We start from the raw sequence: 25285 nt of genomic DNA, 5'->3' as shown, positions 1-25285 counted from the left end.
GTTTCAGTTACCTGGTCTCTATTCACAGGCCCTGGGGCCCATTCTCTCACTTCTGGGCTTGCCCCTGCGCACTCCTGACCCTTACCATTCACCCAGATCCTGACCTCTTTCTTTGCTTCATCTTCATTGCTCTGGTCCCTAAGCTCTGACAGCTGACACCAGTTTTCCTGGTGGGGACCATGCCCACCCAGTCCAGAGGTCTGGCTTCAGTCCGGATCTGCTCCTGGTGATTCCAAGGCCTGCCTTCCCTGGCAGGGCCTCATCTGTAGTCTTGGGGTCACTGATTCTATAGAAATTCATCCTGTCTTCTGATTCTCAAGTCATCCCACTTTATTTAGAAGATCGAGAACATCTAATGCGACTATCTCAACATCTATCTTCTCCTCAAAATGTTTCTGCATCATTACATGACATCTCTTCCTTTACTCTTGACTTTATTTCATTTATTTATTTATTTTTTTGACACGTAGTTTCCCTCTTATTGCCCAGGCTGAAGTGCAATGGTTCGATCTCAGTTCACTGCAACCTCCGCCTCCGGGGTTCAAGTGAGTCTCCTGCTTCAGCCTCCCAAGTAGCTGGGATTACAGGCATGCACCACCACGCCCGGCTAATTTTGTATTTTTAGTAGAGACGGGGTTTCTCCATGTTGGTCAGGCTGGTCTTGAACTGCTGACCTCAGGTGATCCACCCACCTCAGCCTCCCAAAGTGCTGGGATTCCAGGCGTGAGCCACCGCGCCTGGCCTGCTCTTGACTTTAAACGAGAACTGTTTTGCTATTAGAATTCCTGTTAGTAGGCCGGGCGTGGTGGCTCACGCCTGTAATCCCAGCACTTTGGGAGGCCAAGACGGGCGGATCACGAGGTCAGGAGATTGAGACCATCCTGGCTAACACGGTGAAACCCCGTCTCTACTAAAAGTACATTTAAAAAAATGAGCCGGGCGCGGTGGCAGGCACCTGTAGTCCCAGCTATACGGGAGGCTGAGGCAGGAGAATGGTGTGAACCTGGAAATCGGAGCTTGCAGTGAGTGGAGATCGCGCCACGGCACTCCAGCCTGGGTGACAGAGCAAGACTCTGTCTCAAAAAAAAAAAGAAAGAATTCCTGTTAGTAGATGGGAGAGCTGCCACCAGCCTCAGTCTTTGGATGATTACATGAGGAAAGTCATCATCTTGGGCTGCTGTGTGAGAAGGAAATACACCTTTGTATTATTTAGGTCACTGAATAATTGTCTGTTCTTTTGTTCCCACAGCCGGCCTCCCTTATCTAATATACAGGAGCAGGCTAAAGTTAAGGTATGTGTGGGTATAGGAAGAGGTGGAGACACATTCTATTGTTGGAAGAAGTTAAATAATATTTATGATTCCATGAACTATACTATGTTGGGATCTGTCCAATGATAGTAACCCCCACTAGGATCCCCAACTTTCACCCTAACTATCCCTAACATTGTTAGGTTCAATTTCCAGAAAACACAAAGGATATATAACAGATATAAGGAATGCAAAGAGAAGGTAAAGGTAAATAAGTCATCTCAGACATTCAAACAGACTGAATACTTCAATTTAGTTCAAAATACACTTACTGAGTGCTTATCCTTTATAAGGCAGCGCCAGGCCTATGGAGAACACAAAAGTTAACAAGATTCATAGGAGCTTATTGCCAAAAAGTTTACTGGTCAGTTCAACTGTTACACAAACAAGTATGACACAAGGAGAGTGCAGTGCACACCACCAGAAAGGCATTATCCAGAAGGTCTGGGGATATAGGGGAGTGAAGAGTCATTTCTGATTGGAGGCCTCTCAGATAACTTTATGGGAAAAGCTGTGCCTGAACTGAGCTGTAGAACGGCATTCCAAGTGGAGGGAATTGGGTGTAAGCAAAAAACCAGGGATGGAAAGTTCTAGGTGTATTTGGGCTGAGATTTTTAGTGTGGCTATTGCTGCTGGAGCCACAGTAAGCAACAGAGGGCAATGTACACAGGGTTATGTCCTTCAGTGGACAGGAGGCCTTTCTGCAGGCACGAGATAGCAGAGAAGTGGAGGAAGCCAATGGTCCCAGGCCTGCATGTTCCCTGAGGCAGGCCTTTAGTACTGGGAGCCCTGGACAGAGACAGCAACCATGAAACACAGGCTTACTGCTTTTGGCTTTTTGGGTCTGGAGAGAATGAGGGGCCGGGATTCTGCCTTGAAAGAGAGAATGGAGGTCGGACGTGGTGGCTCACGCCTGTAATCCCAGCACTTTGAGAGGCTGAGGTGGACAGATCATGAGGTCAAGAGATCGAGACCATCCCAGCCAACATGGTGAAACCCCGTTTCTACTAAAAATACAAAAATTAGCTGGGCATGGCAGCATGCGCCTGTAGTCCCAGCTACTCCGGAGGCTGAGGCAGGAGAATTGCTTGAACTTGTGAGGTGGAGGTTGCAGCAAGCAGAGATCGTGCCAGTGCACTCCAGCCTGGTGACAAACAGAGCGAGACTCCGTCTCAAAAAAAGAAAAGAAAAAAAAAAACAAAAGAGAGAATGGAGCTTGGGAATAGGCCAGAGTTCTAGAAGGGCAGAATGGCCAGAAGAAAAGAAGAGGCCCAAGGTTTAGGCCACCCTAATACCCATTTCTGATTCCCTCTTTCTTGTCAATCGAAATGCCTTCCCAGCCTCCCCTGCAACAAGGAGAGGCTTTAGGCCTTAGCATGGGCACTTCTGGGAAAACTTGCTCTCCTGATAAAAATGAGCAGATGTTCCTGGCATTAATCTTTTCCCTCTTCTCTTTGCTGCCTCCTTCTCCTCTTCCTCCTCCTTTTCCTTCTTGTTCCAGTGTCTGGAGCTGAAATAGCTATTTTGCAACCACAAAGGAAAAGCCAAGGAAATTGCAGAGATGCCTGCACTGAGATGGTTGAACTTTTAAACAAATACCTCCAGCTTCTTGATCTGTAAGAGAAAAATGTATAGTAGTGTCCACTGTGATCTGCAGTTTTGCTTTCTGCAGTTTCAGTTACCCACAGTCAATTGTGGTTCAAAAACATTGAGATATTTTCAGAGAGTAAGAGAGAATCATTCATATAACATTTATTATAGTATATTGTTATAATTGTTCTGTTTTCTTGTTAGTTATTGTTAATCTCTTACTGTGCCTAATTTATAAATTAAACATACATGGGTATGTATATATGCATAGGAAAAAACAATATATATCTGCAGTTTCAGGTCAGGCATCTGCTGGGGGTCTTGGAACATATACCCTTCAGATAAGGGGGGACTTCTGTATGTTTATGCCATGGTTAATCTAGTTTGCTGTTACTTGCTGAAACTTTAACTCTGAGTTTGCTGACTTCAGGATTGACTTCAGGATTCTGGGGAGAGAAAGGAATCTTTTTTTTTTGAGACGGAGTCCGCTCTGTTGCCCAGGCTGGAGTGCAGTGGTGCGATCTCAGCTCACTGCAAGCTCCGCCTCCGGGGTTCACGCCATTCTCCCACCTCAGGCTCCGGAGTAGCTGCGACTACTGGTGCCCACCACCACACCTGGCTAATTTTTTCTATTTTTAGTGGAGACAGGGTTTCACCGTGTTAGCCAGGGTGGTCTGGATCTCCTGACCTCGTGATCCGCCCGCCTCGGCCTCCCAAAGTGCTGGGATTACAGGCCTGAACCACTGCCCCCAGCCTAGGGATCTTTTCTTTTTTTCTTTTTTAGACGGAGTCTCCCTCTATCTCCCAGGCTGGAGTACAGTGGCACGATGGGCTCACTGCAAACTCCGCCTCCGGGGTTCACGCCATTCTCCTGCCTCAGCCTCCAGAGTTAGCTGGGACTACAGGCACCTGCCACCGTGCCCGGCTAATTTTTTGTATTTTTAATAGAGACGGGGTTTCACCATGTTAGCCCAGATGGTCTAGATCTCCTGACCTCAGGATCCACCCACCTCTGCCTCCCAAAGTGCTGGGATTACAGGCCTGAGCCACTGCTCCCGGCTGGAATCTTCATGATATGTTGATCATCTCAGTTTACAGAGTCTCAGAACAACATGCTACCTTATGATAAAAGTGGTACAATTACATGAAGTTTTTTTTATGCCTTTTTTCTTAGAAATTTGTGTAGCAAGCAAGGTTGGGAATGATACAGCTTGACAGTGGTCAAAGCCAACAGCTGTAGCAGGAGCGAATTAATATGCAATTATCTAAGGCTACTGAGAACCCAGAGGCATTGATTAACGACATTTGGGAGAACAGAATGAAGGTTGGCCTTGCTATTAAATGACAACAGGACAGGGTACAAAGTTGATCCATTAACTAAAAGTTTTGTAATTGTTACCCAATCGTAGACTTATATAAATGCATATTACACTTTCATAAGTCCTTTACATTGAGTTATTATGTAGATAGGGCAAATTAGGATGAGCACATTATTATCCTTATATTGAAATAATTTTTTTTCTACTATGAGGTTTGAGAAATAATGTCTAAGCCTAAAGCACAGGATTTTTTTTTTCTTTTTCTTAACAGTATTTGCATTCCACTTTTAATGTTACAAAGTAAACTTTCTTGTTTCTTAAAACATTTTTAAAAATGATGGGTTATGCTATTAAGCATTTTAACCAAGTTTAGGCTACACAAAGCATACAGAAATATTTTTTAAACCTACATAGAAGATTATGGTAACAGATATGACTGCAATATTCAAATTTAATCACCTAATCTGATGCTATGCAATAAATAGTCACCAGCCATATGTGTTACATTAATTAAAATTAAATAACATGAAAAATCTACTTCCTCAGTTGCACTAGCCACATTTCAAGGGCTCATTAGCTGGTGGCTACTGTGTTGGACAGAGCATATATATGACATTTTCGTCATTGCAGAATGTTCTTTTAGACAGCGCTGGTTTAGACAACTTGAGTTTGTGAGGCTTTACTTTTAAAAAAATATACAGTGTATCTTGACTCCGTCCTTATTAGTTGTTGACCTAGAGTTGGTTGGTCACCTTTTCTAAGAACTAATGTCCTCCTTTGTGGAAAGAGATTGATTATATCTACTTCATAGGGTTGGTCTGAAAAAAAAAAAAAAGGAGGAGGAGGGTGAAAGGAGAAGCTGAAAAGCAGGTCCGGGCCAGGTGGTGAGGGTGCTATGCTATGTAGGGTGGGGGGTAGTAGGGTGGGGAAGGCACTGCAATTTTAAGGAAGGAGTTGATGTGATTGAAATTTTTTTTTTTTTTTTTTTGAGACAGAGTCTTGCTCTGTCATATAGGCTGGAGTGTAGTGGCACCATCTTGGCTCACTGCAACCTCCGCCTCTCGGGTACAAGCAGGTCTCCTGCCTCAGCCTCCCTAGTAGCTGGGATTATAGGTGCACGCCACCATACCCGACTAATTTTTGTATTTTTAGTAGAGACGGGGTTTTGCCATTTTGGTTAGGCCGGTCTCGAACTCCTGACCTCAGGTGATCTGCCTGCCTTGGCCTCCCAAAGTACTGGGATTACAGGTGTGAGCCTCCGCACCTAGCTGAAAATTGCATTTTAGAAAGAACATCGGGTTAGTAGTATGGGGAATGGGTTGAAGCTGGAGATGGGCTTGGAAGAATGGAGGCAGAAAGTTATTCCAGTGTTGAGTTTTCTCCTGTTTTCCCAAAGGAAACTTACTGGAGAGTTGAAAACTCTTTCTTTGCTCAGCTTCTGAATTCTACAGGTGCAGGCCTAGGATAAGAGGAACATGCTTGGATATCTTGGAAGCAGGCTAGTCAAATAGCTCAGAGAAGACTATTTATGGTAGAAAGTTCTAGGTTCAAATCTTGACTCCGTCCTTATTAGCTGTTGACCTAGAGTTGGTTGGTCACCTTTTCTAAGCACTAATGTCCTCCTTTGTGGAAAGAGATTGACTATATCTACTTCATAGGATTCTTCTAAGGGTTAAATTATGTAATGTAGGTAAAAGCATGTAGCACAGAGTCTGCTTAGCGCATATGTTTAGTGCTCAATATATTCAGGCCATTATTACTGAGAGGAACACATTTCCTAAATTTATTTTCAAGGAAGTTCAAGAAATAGGGTGCTTTGTTTGTTTCAGTGAATTTTGTGCATCTTCAGACTACATTCTGTGTTTGTTCTCCATTGCACAAAAAAAAGGTCTTCTTTAAGGATTTCAAAGTCCCTTTCCTTCCTGTAAAGGCACAGGGGAAAGATCATGACCTTCAGAGTCATAAGAGCTAGTGTCAAATCCCTTCTTTGCTAGCATTCATTAAAAAATTAACACAAAGATCTAGGCAATGTTCTAAGTCTTCGACATTTACTGATTCATACGATCCTGCAAACCAAAGCAATCCTATGAGGTAGGTCCTATTATCATTTTTATTCTACAGACAAGAAACCTAAGGCACAGAGCTACTACATAGCCTGGTCAAGGTATACAGTGTGGGGATGTGAACCCATGCAGTCTGGTTCCAGGGCCTGTGTGTTTGTTCAAGTGTGCTGCTGTAGATCCAAGAGATTGCCAAGATTGACTCAGGAATGGGAAAGAAGGAAGAAGGAGGAATCACAGATGACACAAAGGCTTTAGGCTTGCAACTGGGTAGCTTTAGGCCTGAGACAAATATTAAGGCAGAGCAGATTTGGGGGGAAAGAGAATTAGTTCCTTGTGAGACATGTTGAATTTGAATTCTTCAGGTGATAGCCATGAGCAGATCCTTTTTTTTTTTTTTTTGAGATGGAGTTTCGCTCTTCTTGCCTAGGTTAGAGTGTAATGGCGTGATCTTGGCTCACCGCAACCTCTGCCTCCTGGGTTCAAGGCATTCTCCTGCCTCAGCCTCCCAAGTAGCTGGGATTACAGGCATGCGCCACCACGCCTGGCTAATTTTGTATTTTTAGTAAAGATGGGGTTTCTCCATGTTTTCTCATGCTGGTCTGGAACTCCCAACCTCAGGTGATCCCCCGGCTTCAGCCTCCCAAAGTACTGGGATTACAGGTGTGAATCACCGCGCCCGGCCCAGCCATGAGCAGATCTTTAGAATGTCGCTGGACAGATGGTTCTGGAGCTTAAGAGAGATTTTAACAGGAGTTGTATATATTTGGGAGTCATTGATATGCAGTCATGGGAGTAGATACGATGTCTTAAGAAGAATGTTTAGAATTGGAAAAGAAGATGCCTTCAGAAGCACCCTGAGGAACATCAATACTAAGGGGCAGGCAAAGGAGTCATCACAATGGAGATGAGAGGGAGCAGCTAGGAGATGGGAGGGATTCACAGGTATAGTATCTCAGGAGAAAGGCATTTCAAGGTGCAAACAGTGTCAAATGCTACGGAGACCTCAGCAAATTGAGGTCTGAAAAGTGTCCACTGAATGTAGTAACAAGGAGGTCATCAGTGACCTTGGAGAGAACTGTTTTGGTAAATTGGTAAGCGCAATAGTCAGAATGAGGAGGGCTAAGGATTGAATGTAGTGTGATGATGTGAAGGCAACAAAGAGAATTCTACCAAGGAGATTTGCCTGTGAAGGGAGGAGAGATATCTGGAGATGGATGTGGAATGAAGGAAAAATTTATTTAATTAATTGACTTTTACAAAGCAAGAAATTTGAGAATATTTAAATGCTAATGAGGCTGGTCTGAAGGTAGTGTTACATCAACTGATTGTTCACTGCCAGTTACAGACTGAACTCGTTGTTCTACTCTTTTTTAAGATTAAAAAAAATTTTTTTTTTAATGCTAATGAGAAGAACCCAGGATAAACTGAGAAGCTGTAAAAACCGGAGAGGGAATGATTGGAAATGTGGAGGGGGCAGATCAAGAACTAAGACGAAGAGTTTAGCCTGAAGGGTAGGAGGGAGTTTTTTCTTTGTAATGTGAGACAAGGTAGCAAATGTAAGAAGCCATTTCCTCATTTCTGCTTCTCAGCAGAATTTCACAAAGCACCTGACTGTGATGATGACAACCGCTATCCTGAAAGATGCTCTGAAGACAAAACAGTATAAAGCACACGGCCCCCAGTGTCTGTTGCCTGAGTCAATATAGTCCATAAAAGATAAATGACCTTAGTCCTTGCCTTTCCCTGCACATAAGATAACATCTGACAGAGTTAGTGGTTCTGCTTCTACAATCTATAACCATATGTACTTTAGAGTTCTATAACCAGATATACTCTTGACACCCAAGCTTTGATGTGATTTTGCATGTACTGAACCTCCACCTCCTGTATATAAGCAAAGGGCTGAAACACTGTGCAGGAGCAGTCTGGCAACTGCTCCTGGGCAATATGTAGTCCTTGGGCCTCAGTAAGACTTCTGGATAAAACTAACTTTTATTTTTTAAAAGCTTGATTTTTTTTTTCTTCTTTAGCTGACAGTAACAAGGGAGAAGAGAGGAATGAGAAGAAAGATTTTAGATTTGGTAGTGGGAAATGGAGGGAGTTCTTGATGATTTTCTCTTCCAAGTAGGAGGCCTTATCACTATTTTAGAGTGTGGGAGACGGTGGAGTCAGTTAAAACAAACTCAGTAGAGTTCAAGGCTGAGCTGACTGAATAAAGAGAAGAAATTCCAGGCACTGTGTGAGGACCCATTAATTAATTCACTGTGGCACCAACCTGCAGAATTGAGTGTTTTCTCCAGGTAAGTGGTAGGTTTGAAGAAAGTAGAGAGCTACAGAGGGCCTAGAGTTGAGTTTTGACAGGTGGGCCCAAGGAAAGACAATGGGAATAATAGATGAAGATATCGGTAGGAAAGGGGCTAAAACGATGGACAGTGCATGGAGTCTAGCCAAGGATCCAGGAGAAGGCAGGGGGGAGCTGGTAAAGTGAGGGTAGTGAGTTCAGGGACTTTAAATTCTAGTTAAAGCTTGTCCTCTGTTGTCTCTCACTTGCTTGCTCTGATGGAAACCAGCTGTTAAGTTGTGAGCTGCCCTTTGGAGAGACCCATGACGCACGTAGAAGTAAACTGAACCACTGAAAAACTGAGGCTCTTAGTCTAGCATCTTAAGGAATTGAATTCTGCCAGCAACTATGAGTGAGCTTGGAAAGCAATCTACCTTTAGTCAGAGGAGGACCTTCAGATGAGACCACAGTCCCCTCCCCAACTCCCCTTGACAACTTGACTGCAGCTTTATAAGAGAAGACCTGGAGGAAAAGGCAGGCAACCAGCCCAGATTCTTTACCCACAAAAACTGTAAGATAAATGCTTATTGTTTTCTTTATTATTTAAGTTTTGGGGCAAATTGTTATGCAACTAATACAAGATATAAGACAATTAACTGAGTGAGAAGGGAGAGAGGACAGCAGTTACGATCAAAGAACAAAGTGTTTGAGTTTACAATCGTATCTATGAAGTTACGGTGTTTTATCTGTACTGGAGAACGTCCTAAATTGGTGCAGAGGTCAAGTTTACTGAAGATGAGCTCAAGAAGCAAAGAGGCCAGGGTATGGAATAAGTCATGCTCATAGATATTGAAGTATTTCAGGATTATTGGCTGAAGAGTGTGCACCAACTGTTAACAATTTCAATGAAGGACAGGGTAGGAATAGGGGTAGGATAGATAAAAAGCCACGAGATGGAGAGGGGTATAATCAGATGAAACGAACCTCCACAGAGGTTATTTTATTTATTTTTTAATTTTTTTTGGAAAAGGGGGGCAAATTAGGAATCTAAGAAGGTGACCTCAAAACTTGACCCTGGGATATGTTTAGTGCGGGAGAATTAACTTACAATCTTTTAAGAGAGCAGGGTGCCGAGCACTGTGGATAATGCATGTAATCCCAGCACTTTAGGAGGCCGAAGCAGGAGGATAACTTGAGCCCAGGAGACCAGCTTGGGTAACAAAGTGAAATCTCATCTCTACACACACATACACATACACACACACACACAATCTGCTGGGCACGGTGGCGCGGACCCGTGGTTCCAGCTCCAGCTACACAGGAGACTGAGGCAGGAGGATCGCTTGAGCACGGGAATGTCAGGCTGCAGTGAGCTGTTATCGTGCCTCTGCACTCCAGCCTGAGCAACAGAGCGAGACTTTGTCTCAAAAAAACAAAACCAAAGAAAACAAAAAGAACTGCAGGGGCAGTACGTCTTCAGTGTAGAGCCAAGTTTTACGATTAAATGACTTAACACATTCAAGGTCCTTGGTTCCACATAGTGGGCATTCAACGAATATTAGTTCTCGCTAAACAGTCACTTAAGTATTTGTAGGCCCTGGCTCTCCCGTTCCTTCCCCCACCTCTTTACTGGGGCTAGGGAGGGTGTCTGGTGGCTGCAGGAGCTTCACACTGGGTAGGGGGAGAGCGCCAAGCGAGGCTTTTCCCTAACGTCACGGGAGCAGCTGGGAAGAGACCGAAGAACGAGGGTCATTCTCCCCTGTATACGGGGCACGTCCTTCCTCTAAGACATTTATTCCTCCCACTAACAAACATCAATGGAACGCCTCACAAGCGCTAGACTCCAGCGACACACACAAACAAGAGCGAGACACACTCCCGATTGCAAGCAGGGCGCGCGGCCGCGTGGCGGGTCAAAGCGCACATCGGTAGGAGGTTCCACAAAGCTCTGACTTTTCCAAGTTCTCTCCATACTTTTAGCCAAGCTAAAATGTCGGAAGTCAAGTGGAGCAGGTACGGAGATTCCTCCAGGACTCTGCCTGCGTGGCTCCACCGTCCCAGGCCGCATTTCCGGGTACAGCAGTGCCCACCTAGGTGGGTATACAAATGTGCGCCCCTGCGGCCGGCAGGGACGGGCATCATGGGCGGGGTCAGGCGAGAGGGCGCAGCTGACTCCGCCCCTGGGCGCAACTGACTCCGCCCCTGGGGCTCCCATGGCCCCCCGCGCCCCGCGGCCAGATGCTGACGTGTCCTTTCCTTCCCACTACACCTCCCGACATTACCTACGCCGGCTGCCCCGGAAGTCCCGCCCCATACTTAGCCCATCCTCGCAAATCAACTCTTTCAGCGCTTCCTGGAACTCGCCACCGTTTTGGGGACCAAGGGGCGGGGCTCCGCGAGCAGGGTGCCTATTGGCCTGAGGTCCGGCGGGCTTTGGGCGCTAATTGGCCGGTGGGCGGTGGCGCTCTGGCACGCTTGCGCGGCGAGTAGAACGTGTGGCGGCGGCGGAGATCGCGTCTCTTTCGTTCCGAGTCCCGCTGCTGCTCCTGTGAGCGCCCGGCGAGTCCGTCCCATCTACCCTCCGCAGCTGGTAGCCAGCCTGCCCCTCGCCTCGACTCCCTTTCACCAACACCGACACCCACATTGACACCTCCAGTCCGGCCAGCCGCTCCACTCGTTGCCTTTGCATCTCCACACATGGCGTCCTCCGCGCAGAGCGGCGGCTCCTCCGGGGGACCCGCGGTCCCCACCGTGCAGCGGGGCATCGTCAAGATGGTGAGAACGGGCCCCGGACACCGATCCCTCTGCCTGCCTTTGGGCGGGAGTCAGGCATTGACTCCACCTCCCGCCAGCCTGCTCCGTGTCCCAGATCCCCTTTCCTCTGCTCCCTTCCTCACTTTTCATCGATTCTCCGAATCCTCTCACTAGACGGAAGCAGACACGGAGTCCCCTTGTTCCTTGCCTCCCGGACACCTTGACATCAGGGGTCACAGTGATTTCCGAGGTTGCCGCATTCGGATCTCCTGGCTGTTTACCAGGACAGATCGATTACTGATTGATTGACAGAGACAATTCGTTGATATCTGTCCTCCCATCCCCCGTCTTTCTGTTCATTTTGACATATGCTGAGTAGTTAGCAGTTTTTCGAGATCCTGACATCGGCTCTTCTCTACGAGTACTTGGCCATCATGAAACTTTTCTGTTCCCACAAACGCTGTTACTTGACTCCCAAGTTTTCTCACTCTGTGGCCCTCTTTTCCTCTCTTTCCCTCCACCTTTTGTGTAGACCTGAAAGCTCATGATCTTTGTGTGCCTTTGACTTTTAAAAGGTTAGGCCGGCAAGACTCTTAGTAATCATTATTGTTCCCCCGTCCCTTAAAGATAAGGAGATAGGCTTGAAGAAGGCAAGTGACTTGCTTAAGGTCACGTGGTGGTTTGGGTTGGAGCCAGAACAAGAGCCTAAGTGTTTAGATTCCTAGTCTAGTGCTCATAGCATTATAGATTCTGTCTGATTTTATATACCGTCAACTTTTTGAAAATTCTTGAATTTTGAATTTGAACCTGCAAAGTTTATTTTTACAGTTTACTCCTAGCTCCATGATAATTTGGTAATATCAATTCAGTTTATCACCAGCTCCCAGTTGTCCTCCCCAAAACCCTCCCAACTTTTGGAACCTGACATTTCTTGGTTTTACCAAATTTTCTGGTTTATGATGACTGTAAACTTTTAGATGTCGTTTCACATTGCAGTTCTGACATTTCCATCTGCAACAGCAAATATCCTATGTGATGCTTTCTCTCAAAGCTCCACAAGTTTAGCTGTTGTAGAAAGTTTAGGAAAATTCTATTTCAGGCCCGGTGTGGTGGCTCATGCTGGTAATCCCAGCACTTAGGAGGCCGAGATAGGAGGATCGCTTGAGGCCAGAAGTTGGAGACCAGCCTGGGCAACATAGATAGCAAGACCCAGTTTTTAAAAAAATTCATTTAATTACCCCATGATCTTTCACAAGATTAAAATGTTCTGCAGCTTATGTGTGTGTAAAGCCGATTTTAAGATCCCCTCTCCCAATTTCCATGTGCTCATTTCTTAAGGTAATAGTCTGCCACCAGCCACGATTCTTGGGATTTTCAATACTGCCTTTTCCTGTTGTTTATGTATAATGGAGGGTCATAACTGATCAGAAACTGAATGAGAAGAGAATTTCCAAGATCCGCATGTATATTTCCTCTGAAATACTGACCTGACTCATGAAAGGATTATCCTAAAGTGGCTCTTCTTTCATTAGCTTTTTCATTTGCACTGATCTTCCCTTCACCATAGGAACAAAAACATCTCTTGGCTGTCCCATGTTGGGTTTGGCAGTAAGAAAGAGTAGATCTTTCTGAGATTTCTCCTTGCTGAGATTTAAATTGTTCTTAAAGGTCTCTCTCATTTGTGGAATGGGAATAGAATGAGGCTGAACATAGTTTTGTTTCTGCCAGTGCTGGAGGCTTTTAGGGCATCTGGGTTCTGTACAGAGACTGCCCACAGATTACCCCCATGGATACTGAATATCACCAATTACGTGTTTATTGTCATGTCTTGTGCTGAGTATTCTGCTCATATTGTCTCACTTATAATACCTAACAAGTAAATAACGATTGTCAGGTACATTTTACAGATGTGTAATTTGAGGTTTAGAAAGAATAGTTTACCCAAGGATAGGTACCTTATATTGGTAATAAGAGGCAGAGCTGAGACTTGAACCTGAGTCTGTCTGCCATGGCACATGCTCTTCAATATCATGCATGATGTCTCTGACTTCATGACTCCAGGGTATTACTTTATAACATGGAGGGTGGGGCCAGTGATGCATAGCCGCAAATTGCAGGAAAGTGAAGCTGTCTATAATTGAGAAAAGATGAGAAGTTACTCTTTGTTTTGTCCGGGAGCCGCTGTTATGGTAAGTGACTTCATTTGGTGCTTATGGTCTTCGCATAGGAGTATGGTGTGGAAGATGGTTGAGTCTGGGAAGTGGCATATACAATTCAGTGATTTGAGCCATCCGTACTGAGTATAGATTGCACTGCCTTCTCTGACCACACTACAGGGGATGGGTGAGTTACAGGCAGGGATTAGGGGAGGGAAGCTGAGTGAACTGCAGAGTGACAGGCAGATTTGTGCCAAGCTTAGAAGCCTTGTCTGGAATGAAAAATTGACCACTGGCAAATTGCTCTGTGCGAAGCTCTTCTGCTAAGCAAAGTTGTATTTTCCTGGAGAGTAATAGTTTCCATTGCTACTAGGAACTGCTTTGCAAGAACTCTACAAAGGAAGATGGAGCTCTGTAACAGATGAAAGTGAAAAAGAAATAGTTTGATGAATAGGAAAACAGGAGACACTACTTTTCTGCCTTTTGGGAGAGAGGTAGAAATTGGAACACTGACCTACGCTTTTCATTGTGAACTCTTTGGATTTATCTGGACTCAGGCTGAGCTGAAGGTCTGAAATTGTCTAGGGTTGAAGTTTGCTGCTGTAAAGAGGAATAGTCCTTCCTCTTTTTTGGCAGAAGAAAGTGTTGTAGGGCCGTGAGAGGTACAAGTTTCTTCTGGTCGCTTGCTTTGCTATGCTATTAAGTCCTACATTATTTTGTTTAAGGTTGAAGAATTTGGGAATCCAGTTGTAAAACACTTTGACTAATTTTTTAAAAACGAGGGTGATGTTAACACCTGTGTCTGCTCTTGAGAGTGGGCGTGAAGAAACAGAGTTGGTTCTGGAATATTTAAGGAGGAAGTGGACAGTAAGTTGATACAGACATTTTGGAGTTGTTCTGTTACAGAAAAAATCAGTAAGGATGATGGAAAAACTGAAGATGGATTTGTATTTTCTGAGTTGGGATGAGACTCAGAAATATGTGGGTGGCCAAAATATAGCCTGGATAAATATGTGTCTTCTATCAAATCAGATCTTATTTTCTCGAAACCCTGAAGGATTTAAAATCTGGGTTTCTTTGAATAATTTGCTTGATATTCTTTAACTGCAACAGAATATTGTCAGCAGATGTTAAGTAGATGAGGTTGGGAGAAGTGTTGGGGTACTTAATATAATCCAGTCACCCCTGCTTAGCTTAGAGATGGCTATTTTCTCTGGTTTTACTGACCTGGTTTACTCTCTGTTCTTTTCTCTTTGGATATGTTCACATTTCTTGTCAAGCGTTTGCAACAGCAGAATGAATCTTGAATTCTTGAATCTTATATGCTTATCGAAAGCAGCCATGGAGGCAGCATATCTTATCCTGCTTATGAGGACGGACAGAGCCAAATCCCAGTTCCCATTTCCACTTACCCTCCCCCACCCACTTAATTGCCTCAGAAGGGGAAAGGAATGCCTCTGCCAGTCTTTTGTTTTATACTAAGAACCATGATTCTCACTGGGTGACCAAGGCAAATTGACACAAGGGAGGAAAGGGCCACAATTTTCTCCTTCAGTGGGACTTGTGCTGTCAGGTTGTTGTAAAGCAAGATGTAGACTTCTTGCTGGGTAACTTAGTGGAGATTCCTTCAGTGTACAGCCTCTAGGAAATGCTACCTATAATTTAGTTCATTATAGCTAAATGTTTCTTAGGTTTCTTTCTTTTTCTTTTCTTTTTTTCTTTTTCTTAAGACAGAGTCTCGCTCTGTCGCCCAGGCTGGAGTGCAGTGGCACTATCTTGGCTCACTGCGACCTCCACCTCTTGGGTCCTGCCTCAGCCTGAGTAGCTGGGATTACAGGCGCGCGTCAGCATGCCTAGCTAATTTTTGAATTTTTAGTAGAGACATGGTTTTACCATGTTGGCTGGTCTTGAACTCCTGGCCTCAAGCTGTCTGCCTGCCTTGGCCTCCCAAAGTACTGGGATTACAGATGTGAGCCACTGTGCCTGGCCCCTTGGGTTTCTGAACTAAGAAATGTGTGTCTTTGAAAAGTTCAGGCCGGGCGCGGTGGCTCAAGCCTGTAATCCCAGCACTTTGGGAGGCCGAGATGGGCGGATCACGAGGTCAGGAGATCGAGACCATCCTGGCTAATACAGTGAAACCCCGTCTCTACTAAAAAATACAAAAAAAATAGCTGGGCGAGGTGGCGGGCGCCTGTAGTCCCAGCTACTCGGGAGGCTGAGGCAGGAGAATGGTGTAAACCCGGGAGGCGGAGCTTGCAGTGAGCTGAGATCTGGCCACTGCGCTCCAGCCTGGGCGACAGAGCGAGACTCTGTCTCAAAAAAAAGAAAAAAGAAAAGTTCAGTGGGGGTAGAGTAGTTTGTTGACCTGCTCTTTCCTACGTGTACTTAGCTCATGCAGGAATGTTGCGGGAAGTCAGGGACCCCGAACAGAGGGACCGGCTATGTTGAAATATTGGGAGTGGGTTCCCCCAATTCAGGAAAAAACAAACAAACAAAACCCACCTTTCCTAAGCTACTTGAAATATCCTTCTACTATTCCAAAGGATAAGGTAGCTGAATAACAATATTTTAGAAGGGCCATTTATAAAGAAGTAGATAGGCCAGTATGGAAGGCTTTTCCCTGTGGTCTTAAAATGCCCATTTCCCAGCAGGTAAGCCTGGTAGCTTTTAATCAAGATTGTAAGTAAAGGAACACTAAATTTTTACTGTGTCTTAAAGGTTTTCTGTCATTTTTCTGTCAAAAGGAAGCACCTATCTGGCTCTAGTTATGTTAGCAGTATGGTAACTAATGAAACAGAATCAGAAGCAATTATACTTCCTTTCTTTCCTGAACAAATATTTATTGATCATCTGCTATCTGTCAAGCTCTCTCTGGGCATTGGAGAAACAGAATTTAAAAAGTAGATCAAATTTCTGTCCTTATGGCTTATGGAGGAGTCAGACAGTAAAGAAGTTAACAAGAAATAAGCATGATCATACAAGATAGTGAAACCAGGTAGGGAACTGGGACAGAGTGGTTGGTAGTAAGGGAGAGGGTGGGTCCTTTAGATACTGTGTTTAGGAAAGAATTCTCAGAAGATGGCATTTGTGCTGAGATCTGATGGACATCAAATACTAACCATAAAGGAAGTGCGTTCCTGGCCAAAGGAACAGCAAGTGCAAAGCCCCTGGGGTTTCCACCATTGATGATTTCTTCTTCTTCTTCTTTTTTTTTTTTTTTCAGTCAGAATTTCACTTAGTTGCCAGGCTGGAATGCAGTGGCACAATCATGGCTCATTGCAGCCTTGAACTCCTGGGCTCAAGGGATCCTCCTGCCTCAGCCTCCTGAGTAGCTAGGACTACAGGTGCGTGCTACCATACCTGGCTAATCAGTGACATGAAGTACACTGAATAAATGTTAAGAATGGGAGGCTGGGCACAGTGGCTCATGCCTGTAATCCCAGCACTTTGGGAGGCCGAAGCAGGCAGACCACCTGAGTTCAGGAGTTTGAGACTAGCCCGACCAACATGATGAAACCCCGTCTCTACTAAAAATACACAAAAAATTAGCCAGGCATGGTGGCGTGTACCTGTAGTCCCAGGTACTCCGGAGGCTGAGGCAGGAGAATCACTTGTACCTGAGAGGTGGAGGTTGCAGTGAACTGAGATCGGGCCATTGCACTCCAGCCTGGGTGACAGAGTGAGACTCTGTCTAAAAAAAAAAAAAAAAAGAATGGGAGACTGATAAGAAAAAATACTTAGTCATAGGCTTGTTTCTAATAGGATTAACACTAAGATCTTCTGACTATCAGCTAGTCCTGTGTATTCCCAAAGTCACTATTTTTCTTCTAATTGAGGGAAAAACATGGATGAAAAAAAAATGCCAAGAGTAGGCTTAATAAGAGCTAAATAGCATCTAGAACTTGTTGTTGTTTATGTTTCTGTTAGCATTTTGTTACTAGGTGGAATTTACTGCGGCTGTAGCCTCTGGCAGTACTTTTTTGCCTAGTTAGTGAAAAACAAAGTAGCATGCATTAGGGATCAAAACTATCAGGTAAGAACTGGCTCACATACCCTGTGGCTCATTAACATGGGTGGGAACTTCTGAGGCCAGTGACTAGTTCTGGCAATAGTGGGCAAATGATTTGGTGAAGTCTATGCCCCAGTTTACTTCGAGGATGAAATTTGGGGAGCAAGTGAAAATTGTGGTTTCCGTTTGTAGGTTTAGCAGGTTTTTGAATTGAGGTAACAAGGTTATCTAAGGCCTGTTGTCCACTCACTTCTGAGCATAGGCTAGCTACCCATCTGACAGATACGGTTCTAACAGGGGCATGGTAGATATCCTCTGGAGTCTGGTCTTTGGATTTATTTCATTTCTCCAAGAAGAGCCTAGGTACATACTGTAGGAAATTTTGTGCTGTATCAGGGAAAATAAATGCAATAAAGGGATTCAACTGTTACTGGGCTTATCTGGCTTTTCCTCTTATTTCTTGCTGGGAGATGGGTACACACTTGGTTTCTGTTGCTACTTCCTCTCTTGGGAGACTGACATAGGCTTTTTGCTTTTACAGCAGGAATTTATGTGGAATCACAGGTTGTGAACGTTTGATATAGATGGAATGTTACGGGATTTCACTTATTTTCATTAGACTCAATATGATAAATTAATAATCTTTTTCTTCACTCTAATGTTTAAGAAAAAATGAACAGTGGTTTCAGTTGGTGTTTTTTAAAAGTTAGGAAGTTAAGCAACTTATGGGAAAAATAAAACTAATTAAAATGTTGATGTCATTTTCAGATGCCGTTTTTGAAATGTGTAATCTATGATATAAACTGGCTTGGCACATTTTCTTCACTTATATGCTTATCATGTGTGATTTAAGGTACCATCTCCTCCCTATTCCTCAACAAATTTTGAGGCTCCTTGAGTTCTCAGTTCTGTTTATTTGGCCAGTAGTCTGCTTGGGATGGTCTTGTAGCACCAACTTCATGTGTAACAAGAGGAATAAAGGAGATTTAAGGAATCTGTGCTTAAAGTTAGTAATCTAATTTATTAACTTTGTCCCTGGGAAGCAGCGTGGCAGAGAGAAGAGACCATTGGGCCAGAAGTCAGGGGGCACAAGTTCTGGCCTGGGTGCTGCCATTTGGGTAATGTTGGGTAAGATATTCCACCTCAAACTGTCCTAACATTAGGTTACTGGATGCATTGTCTCTAAGCATCTTCCAGTCCCATAAGGCTGTGATTTTATAAGAAACCCTGTGTTACATTTCATTTAGGCATGCTGAAACAAAGCTGAGAAATCTCATACCTTAACGGCTTGACTTTGAATTGCTGCTTATCTTGCATAAAGCAGGTTTTCTGTTCCTATTCTTTTTTTAAAAAAATCTTTATTTTGAGAAAGCGGGTTAGTGGAAATATGGTTTTCTGGTGTGGAAGACCAGAGAGTTAGAATGAGACTAAATAATTGAATGGTGGAGTGGATACAAGGTAGATAGAAGTAAGGGGAGTCCTTGGTTTCCTTTCAGTAGTGTATGAGGATAAACTAGTGGGAGTGTTGCTTGAGACCCAGAGGAACATGGTTCTGGTGGGTTTTATTCACCTAGTCCTATCTCTGCTTCAGAACACCCTGACATTTTCCTGGTGCAGCAGATCTTGAATTGAGAAGGGAAGGGGAGAGGAGGGAACTTAGGGAGCCTCTGGCTCATAGGGAGAGTCTATCTTTTCCTGCTCTTCATTGGGAGTGTGCAGGCTAATAGGGTCCTGAGCTCTGTTCTTGCTTGGAGCCAGAACATCTGCTATTCAAAATACTCCAATGAGCATTTCCTTTGAATATTATGTTAGTGTTCAAAACATTTCAGATTTTGGATTTTTGGATTAGGGATGCTCAACCTGTATAGGAATCATTTAAATCAATTCTTGGCAGTTGCTCACATGGTTTCTTTACTTTTGAGTTTTTTTTTATGGTAAACCTTAAATCCTTTCTGGGAGTAGATTCAGAGTGAGAGAAAGGAGCCCAGTGATTTCCTAAACAGGTCATCACATCAGGACAACCTAGAAGACTTTTCCCAGGCATTGAATTAGAAGCTCTGGGACTGGCTTGGAAAGGTCATTTTCAAAAAAAGCCACTCCTAGGCTATTCTGAAAGCATCAGTTTGGGATTGATCTCGGGCTGGCATGTGCGATCCACTGATCTTGTCTTCTGTACTGTTTATCGTTGGAAGGAGCAAGACATGAATGATAAATGAAATGTATGTATGTGGGGGTGGGTGCACCAGAATTTTATGAGAGGAGGATAGTGGTTTCTCTCTCTTCGCATTTGTCTTGTTGGTTCCCAGGACACTTTGTTTTTAATTTGTGGCTCAATATTGGGCTGGGGTCCTCAGGGTCCACTTATAGTGACTCAGATCCTATTCCTAGGTCACAGCTGACAGCTGAGAAGTTGTTTTATATGCCTGATGTAGGCCATATGCTCATTTTAACACTTATCTGCCACTTTTCCTTCTGTTTGCATAGATTCCCAGGATCTTCCTATAATTTGGCACCAATAACTTGGCACATTATTTCAGTGGAAGTCTTTAGTGTCATTTACAAAACTAAGATTTTACATTCCTCACTTTCTGTTCTTGCAATCCTGAGGAGCCTCATCCTTAGGCCTTTTGGATCTCTCCTGTTTCTTATTCATAGGCCCCATTCTTAACAACACTAAAACCGCAAATGATCTACTCAGTGGTCTTAGTCTTTATATTTCACTAGCTTGTCTAATATGAAAGTAAAAATAATTCTCAGGTCTTATGAAGTCCTTATGATTAGGGGTCACATTTACAGTTCCCTTGATGGCCTTTTTTCATTTTGGTCAATAGTTTTCCAGTTTATTCTGGAATTCCTTCAAAACGTTCAGATAGGTGTGTGTCATCCAGTATTAGTAATTGAATAATTGGTATTTCTATACTCAACTTGCTGTTAAAATTTCTTTTTTTTTTTTTTTTTTGAGACGGAGTCTCGCGCTGTCACCCAGGCTGGAGTGCTGTGGCCGGATCTCAGCTCACTGCAAGCTCCGCCTCCCGGGTTCACGCCATTCTCCTGCCTCAGCCTCCCGAGTAGCTGGGACTACAGGCGCCGCCACCTCGCCCGGCTAGTTTTTTGTAGTTTTTAGTAGAGACGGGGTTTCACCGTGTTAGTCAGGATGGTCTCGATCTCCTGACCTCGTGATCCGCCCGTCTCGGCCTCCCAAAGTGCTAGGATTATAAAATTTCAAGCAGTAGAGAGGTATGAAGTCAAAAACAAAAATCCCTGGCTGGGCATGGTGGCCCACGCATGTAATCTCAGCACTTTGGGAACCCGAGGTGGTTAGATCACTTGAGGCTAGGAGTTCGATACCAGCTTGGCCAACATGGCAAGACCCCATCTCTACTAAAAATACGAAAAGTAGCCGGGCATGGTGGTGCGTGCCTGTAATCCCAGTTACTCGGGAGGCTGAGGGATAAGAATCTCTTGAACTCGGGAGCTGGAGGTTGCAGTGAGCCAAGATCACGCCACTGCACTACAGCCTGGGCAGCAGAGGGAGACACAGTCTCAAAAAAAAAAAAAAAAAAAAAAAAGTCTCTCGGTCTGCCCTCCTTGCCCCTCAGTTTTCTACCATTCATTCTCATACTCCCAGCAAATGTCAACAGTATATTTGCTTCCGGAATGTTTCATGCAGATACACACCCTCTCCTCCTTTTTAAAAGAAACTGAAATAGGGTCAATCTCTGTGTGTTTGGCAATTTTCTTATTTTAGTAAGTTGTCATGACTATCTTTCTGTCATAGATCTACCTCACTCTTTTTTAATGGTTGAGCGGTATTCCACAGTTTGGATGTATATTATCTATTTTTCTGTTGATGTATGTTGTTTTTAGCTTTTCATAATTCTAAGCACTATTGCACTGACAGAACTGTATATCTCTGTGCTCTGATGCTAGCATTTGTATAAGATAGATTCTAAAAGTGCAGCCACTGGTACCTTTTTTGTAACCTTTTTTGTTTTTAGTGGTGGTTGGGGTGCTTTACTTGTACCTTACCTGTTTATTTCTTACAGGTGTCATGTTAGATAAAATTTAGGGTAAAATACTGCTTAATAGTTCATTACTCAGTAGTTTTTTTATGCTTGGTAGTTTTATTTCCCCGATGAGACTATTCCTGAAAGTCACTTTGCCTTTTCTATGGAGCACAGGGCCCACCCAGCACCTGGGCCTTGGTAAATAATTACAGTTGTCCCTTGGTATTTGGTTCCAAGACTTCCCCAAGCCCCCAATACCAAAATCTGGAGATGCTCAAGTCCCTTGTATAAAATGGGATAGTATTTGCACATAACCCATGCACAACCTATTTTATTTTATTTTATTTTATTTTATTTTTTGAGACAGAATCTCTCTGTCACCCAGGCTAGAGTACAGTGGCACAATCATGGCTTACTGCAGCCTCAACCTCCTGGGCTCAAGTGATCCTCTCACCACAGCCCCCTCAGTAGCTGGGACTACAGGTACATGCCACCACACCTGGCTAATACATTTTTTGTGGAGATGAGGTCTCCCTATCTTGCCCAGGCTGTTGTTGAACTCCTGGGCTGAAAATGATCCTCCCACCTCAGCCTCCAGAAGTGTTGGAATTACAGGTGTGAGCCACTGTGCCCAGGCTCCTGTATGCTTTAAATCATGTCTATGTTACTAATAATACCTAATGCAGTGTAAATGCTATGTAGATAATTGCTATATTTTATTGTTTTTTAATTTTTTTTGTTGTTGCATTGTTACTCTTACTGTTTTTTTCCTGAATATTTTTGACCCATGGTTGGTTGAATCCACGGATGTGAGGGCCTACTGTACTTCTTTTTTTTCTTTTTCTTTCTTTTTTTTTTTTTTTTTTGAGATGGAGTCTCTCTCTGTCTCCAGGCTGGAGTGCAGTGGCACCATCTTGGCTCACTGAAACCTCCACCTCTCAGGTTCAAGCGATTCCCCTGCCTCAGCTTCCCAAGTAGCTGGGACTACAGGTGCATGCCACCATGCCCAGCTAATTTTTTTTTTTTTTTTGTATTTTAGTAGAGATGAGGTTTCACCATGTTGGCCAGGATGGTCTCAATCTCCTTACCTTGTGATCCGCCCACCTCGGCCTCCCAAAATGTTGGAATTACAGGCGTGAACCACCACACCTAGCCTTACTGTACTTAGTAATTGGTTGCCCGCCCCCGCCAACCCCAGGTGTCTTAAGGTCTTAGTACTGACAGATGGAGTAGGTCCTTTTTGGCTTTGTTTTTGTCTGTTTTCTCTGGGTTCTGGAGAGTTCCATGACTAAGGAAATTTTTGACTTCTAAAGTGCAGATGACAGGTGGAGGTGAGAGGCAAAGTCACGTGAGAGAAGTCTGACTTTTTTCCTATTTGCAGGCTCATAGCTTTTCCTCTTTTTCCTTTTTCTTCTTGGATAAGAAGGTGGTATGTGATATTGTGATGTAAAAAGAAATATATATCTGGTTGTAGTCTTCTTGGCACAGAGCTCCTAAAACTCTAGTCATTTCTTGTTTGCTTTTTTGGAGACAAGGTCTCACTCTTTTGTTCAGGCTGGAGTGCAGTGGTGCAATCACAACTTATTGCAGCCTCAGCCTGCCGGGATTAAGGGATCCTCTGGCTAGTTTTTGTATTTTTTGTAGAGACGGGGTCTCTCTATGCTGCCCAGGCTGGTCTTGAACTCCTGGGCTCAAGTGATCCTCGTCCCTTCACCTCCCAAAGTGTTGGGATTACAGGCGTGAGCCATTCTGCCCAGCAAACAAGCCCCCTTTGAACCACACTTGAGTTAATGAGTGACTCTGGGAAGCTCCTAAGTGTGAGTGGGGCCTGGTTGCTAGAGATCGTGTTCAATCACTGATGGCCAATGATTTAATAAATCATGCCTGTGTTACCTCCTTAAATGATGGGGTTTGGAGAGCTTTGGGGTTGGGGAAAAGGGGGAGGTGCTGAGAGGGTGGTGTGCCCAGAGAGGGTATGGAGGCTGTGCAGTCCGCCCCCCCATATATTACCTTAGGTATCTCTTCCATCTGGCTGTTCCTGAGTTGTATACTTTTATAAATCTACTTACTAGTAAGTAAGCTGTTTTCCAGAGTTCTGTGAGCTATTCTAGCAAATTAATGAACTCGAGAAGAGGCTCATGAGAACCCCTAATTTATAGCTGGTCAGTCATTAAGGGTGGCTTGAACTTGGCATCTGCAGTGGGGGGAGTCTTGTGTGATGGCCCCTTTAACTTGTGGGATCTGACACGAATTCCAGGAAGACAGTGTCTGAATTGAATTGAATTGAGTTGTAGAACACCCAGTTGGTGTCTGCAGAGAATTAGAGGATTGCTTGGTGTTGGAAAAAACCCACACACAGTTGGTATCAGAAATGTTTATGTGACTACAGAAGAAAAACAAAACAGTTGTTTGTCCTTTTCAGGGTGGTAGGTGGTAGTAAGAATGACACTATCTGGCATGGAGAACACTCGTGTTTTAGAGTTGTTTGAGGAGATGTCACTGGACCAGGGGATCTGGTTTGCAGCCTTTCTGGGTATTGGGAAGTGCTCATCCTAATCCTGGTATTGGTTTACCCAAAGTTTCCCAGGCTTCACATGTTTCTGTACCCCGACAATGGCTTTGACATATCACTTCATTGAGTTTTGGAAATCTTTTTGACAGTCAACAATTGTTTTTTGTTTTTTTTTTTTGAGGTGGAATCTCTCTCTGTTGCCCAGGCTGGAGTGCAGTGGCGCAGTCTTGGCTCACTGCAAGCTCTGTCTCCTGGGTTCACGCCATTCTCCTGCCTCAGCCTCCCGAGTAACTGGGACTACAAGCGCCTGCCACCACACCTGGCTAATTTTTTTGTATATTTAGTAGAGATAGGGTTTCACCATGTTAGCCAGGATGGTGTCAATCTCCTGACCTTGTGATCCGCCCGCCTCGGCCTCCCGAAGTACTGAGATTATAGGCGTGAGTCACCGTGCCCGGCTGACAGTCAACAATTTTAAAGATTTAAGTAATTTTATTTTTAAAGGCAACTTAGATTTCACTATTGAAAATGGAAAGTCACTATGAAAGAAAAAATATTCATGACACTTGTTAAAGATGGTAAGGCAGACTTTATTCAAGGGGGGCCGTGGTGATAGGTATAGGGACCACTGCAGTGGAGTCTTGTGGTGGGAGGGAGCGATTTAGAGATATTTGTGTCCAGTCTCTGAAATAACTAATGTGATGTGATTTTCAGTCTTAGGAATTCTGTTCCAGGGGAGGGGAAATCACTGTTTTATAGCCTTTAATACAAGGACATTAAAAAAATTTTTGGTAATAACCCAAAACAGAATCACTGTGCCAAGTGAAATTTATCTGCTTGCCTATCAGGACTCTGTCACAGGTTTTAATGAGAAAAGTGGTGCATTCTATTCCTCCCCATGTGTAAGGTAGAGGGACACTCCCAAATACCTGGGTCCTGAAATCCCATGGTGATATATTATTGTGTGTGGTAATTACTTGAATTATTGCTCTTGGCAGGTGAGCCCTTTCACAGCCCAGAGGCCAGGAGGGTGCCTCTATCACTTAAAAGCTGAGTTACCTTGTTAAGCTGCTCTCTTGTGAGGGCTTTAGAATCTCCTGAGACCTCCCCACAAGCTGTCAGCGGGACACAGGTCCAGCTCCTGGCTAAGCCCACCCTGCTCTTGTATTCGGCCCCTGAACTGTAGCTCTGGAGGAATAACTTGCCATTATATTACAAGTAAGGCAGTGTGGGGCTGCTAGCCCGGACTGCTTGGTTTCCATTTAATCCTTAAGAGTTCCCATA

General features: G+C 44.1%; 1 protein-coding gene across 1 annotated transcript in view; it reads left to right on the top strand.

The window, feature by feature from the left end:
- Positions 1-10875: 10875 nt before the first annotated feature.
- The window catches only part of SND1 (staphylococcal nuclease and tudor domain containing 1), a 452156-nt gene continuing 437746 nt past the window's right edge, over positions 10876-25285 (top strand). Inside the window, exon 1 of the mRNA XM_033195134.1 lies at positions 10876-11338. Within this exon, the coding sequence (XP_033051025.1) occupies positions 11261-11338 (78 nt within the window). The 5' untranslated portion in view covers positions 10876-11260. The remainder of the gene's footprint in view (positions 11339-25285) is intronic.

Source organism: Trachypithecus francoisi, unplaced genomic scaffold (genome assembly GCF_009764315.1).
Source record: "Trachypithecus francoisi isolate TF-2019V2 unplaced genomic scaffold, Tfra_2.0 Lachesis_group4, whole genome shotgun sequence".
Lineage (NCBI taxonomy): Eukaryota > Metazoa > Chordata > Mammalia > Primates > Cercopithecidae > Trachypithecus > Trachypithecus francoisi.
This window is presented reverse-complemented; position numbering and strand designations above follow the sequence as displayed.